We start from the raw sequence: 2,992 nt of genomic DNA on the forward strand, positions 1-2,992 counted from the left end.
AATGGTTTTGATGATTCCGAGGGCAGGAATTGGCTAGATCTCTATTTTCCTTTCCCTATTGTTTGTGTTTTTGTATATACATTTCTTTTGCTTTACATATACATATATGATTATCATTCTACGGTTCTTTCGGAAGAAGCGTCATGCTCAAAACAGCATGCTTGCGTATTGCACCTGCTCCTACACGCACGGTGTGTTGTGTTATTCGGGAAAGAACCCAACAACTGTTGGCTTTTCTTCTTTTATCTTTAAAGAAAAAAGAAAGAAACATTCGACTCTGTGCATGTAGTGACATGATCATATGTGTCCCACAGCCGCGCCAAATGCAGAAAACGTCAACAATCACAGAAGGAAACATCAACAATCAGCTAGCGAATCACTTCCCTGTTCCCTGCAAGAAGAACTTGCCCTTTTTACGATAAAAAATGATTGATCGCACTAGCACGTCAGCAGCACCTGAACCTGAGAGAGCAAGACTCGCATACATCGGACTACAGGTTCATGACATCTGCATTCTGCAAAGGCAAAGCGTAACACCAGGCAATCTTCATATAACATTGTAAAACACGGGTCAGTCAGTTAGTTCTGCAGATAAATATTTCACACACAGTACAAGCTGATGATAAGAGTACTTTTTAACACATAATAATTCAGGCTGCTGGTGCTGCTTGGCACAGTCTGGCAAAGAACAACCCTGATAAAGGCCACAAGATTCAGCAAACACGCCACACTTCTTGGCACAAACGACATGAGACCAGATGGTGTTCTTGTAACTAGATAAAGAGAGATGAAATTATGTGGCTAACAGATGGTACAGGGCGGGAGCTTATCATAACTAGTTACTAATTATACTCCTAGAGATCTCACTTTGATAAACGATAGCCAATAAATTACTGCCTAGACATATAGTTCCTGCTTGCATTCAATATAAGCTAAGTTGTTGCAATGTAACCCTAACACATACCAATAGAAACTCTTTGAATCACCAATGCCTTGACCTGTTATTCAGTCTCTCATTACTGGCTCTCTTCTTCATTGTCATCGTCCTCTTCCTCCTCCTCATCACCGCTCTGCTCACCGTCGCTGGCAGCTGCAGAGTCGGCCATATTGTTCTCATGGTACTGATAATGCGGGCGAACGGCAGGGCGGTGATGGTGTCTGCTACCGTCGCTGGCACGGTACCGGTCATGGTGATTGCTGCTCGTCCGGGCATCAGGAAACGGTGCCATTCTTCTCGATGTGGAATCTGGTGCGGACGCCATCCTCCTAGATGAGCCACCAACAGTGGCGGCACCTACCTGGGAGTGGGAGGCAGCCGCAGCGGGAGAGATGTGGCTCTTGCCCTGTGAGAGCTCCTTCTGCGTATTGAGGAAGAACTGCACGCGTTGCGATTCAAGCTCCCGTGCGAAGTCCAGACGCTGGCGCTCAATCTCGGCGGCCTGCTCCAGCTTCGCTGTCTCCACGCGCTCGTAGGCCTCACCAAAGCGTCGTAGCGCCTGCGCTAGCTCTCGCATGCCCTGAGAACGGTCACCGCCGCTGAAGCCATCCACGCGCCCCTCGTCCGTCCTCCTCCTCTTGCCATTCGCCGCCGGAAGCGCAGGCTCCGGCGGGAACCCGTCGGACGACTCAGACGATGCCGACAGCTCCGGAGACGGCGCCCTCCGCTTGACGGGCGCCGAGGCCGGCATCAGCGGCGTGCGGCTGCGCTGGGGGAAGCCCGCGCGCAGCGCCGTGGGCACTGCGTTCCGTCCGTTAGGGTGGGCGGCCGGCTTCTGGTTGTAGGTGGGCGCGAGGAGCACGTCGAGGCGGTCATAGAACTGCCACGACGAGACCGGCTTGGCCCTCTCGATCTTGTACTTCTTCTTGAGCGTGTCGATGCGGTTCTTGCACTGCACGTCGGACTTGGGGGCCTTGGAGTAGTTGTCCCGGGAGGAGACGGCTTCGGCGACCTCCTGCCACTGGGGGTGGCGGAGGCTGCCGCGGCCGAGCGCGACGAAGCGCTCCCCCCAGGCGTCGATGAGCGCGGAGGTGGCGCCCTCGCTCCAGGCATCCTCCCTGCCCCCGCCCCCGCCGCCGCCGCCACCGCCGCTGCCGCCGTGGCTGGGGTAGGACCCGTGCTTCTGGATCGGGAGCGCGAGCGTCAGGGGCCCGCCGGGCGGCGCGGAGGCGACCGTGACGGGGTCGGCGACGGGGAGCGCGGAGGCGACCGGGAGCGGCGAGGAGGAGGCCGGCGAGAGGGAGGGCGACGGGGAGTTGTCGTCGTCGTCCATGGCGGCGGATCGGGGAGGGATTGGGGATCTAGGTTGGAACCGATCTGGGGTTGTAGGTTAGGGGTCGGTGGTGGTGCGGCGGTGCCGGCGGTGTGGGGCTGTCGTGCTTTGAGGGGGTCCGTCCGGTTGGGACTCGGCGCGGCGGGTTGACTTGGGCCAGGCCGGGGGGATGGGCTCTGGCTGGCGCCGGGGTGGGTTAGGTCGGGTCGGAGAAAACGGCCGGCGGTGGGGGGTATTTTGGGCTTCCTGCAACCTGACGCGTCGGCCGGCAGGCAGGAAGACCGGTCGCCACGTTCCGCTTCCACCCATTGTTCCTCGGAGTCGGAGAGTCTCCTGTCCTGTCCAGCCGGAAAACAAGCCAACACCACTTTTGATGCACTAGCAGGGTGGTATAGGAGCGTGAGGCGACGACGAATTCTCGTCGTCGTCTTCTCGATTGCTCGCTCCGGTTTTAAGGTCCTGTCTTACTTTTTATTTTATTTTTCATTTTGTTAGTATTGTCTTTATTGCTCCTTATCATATGTTTAGATGTTGAGATGCATTAAATCGCTGCATACAAGAACTAAAAGAAAATTCATCAATGCATGTAACAATCCTTTATCATTTAGTGATCATGTATGCATGTGTTGTAATTAATGCATCGGTAAACATGATTTTGTTATAGAAATAACGAGCTCCACACACTTTGTTACAGAAATAGGAAAGTGTTGTTTAAACGGGCC

At 54.7% G+C, this 2,992-nt stretch overlaps 1 protein-coding gene across 1 annotated transcript; it reads right to left on the reverse strand.

Moving 5' to 3' along the window:
* Positions 1 to 617: 617 nt before the first annotated feature.
* Positions 618 to 2,669, reverse strand: LOC119355264 (trihelix transcription factor ASIL2-like). Its single transcript, XM_037622051.1, has one exon. The coding sequence runs from the start codon at positions 2,268 to 2,270 to the stop codon at positions 1,017 to 1,019; it is 1,254 nt and encodes a 417-aa protein (XP_037477948.1). The 5' UTR covers positions 2,271 to 2,669; the 3' UTR covers positions 618 to 1,016.
* Between the last annotated feature and the right edge of the window lie 323 nt (positions 2,670 to 2,992).

The sequence above is a fragment of the Triticum dicoccoides genome, chromosome 2A, assembly GCF_002162155.2.
Source record: "Triticum dicoccoides isolate Atlit2015 ecotype Zavitan chromosome 2A, WEW_v2.0, whole genome shotgun sequence".
Lineage (NCBI taxonomy): Eukaryota > Viridiplantae > Streptophyta > Magnoliopsida > Poales > Poaceae > Triticum > Triticum dicoccoides.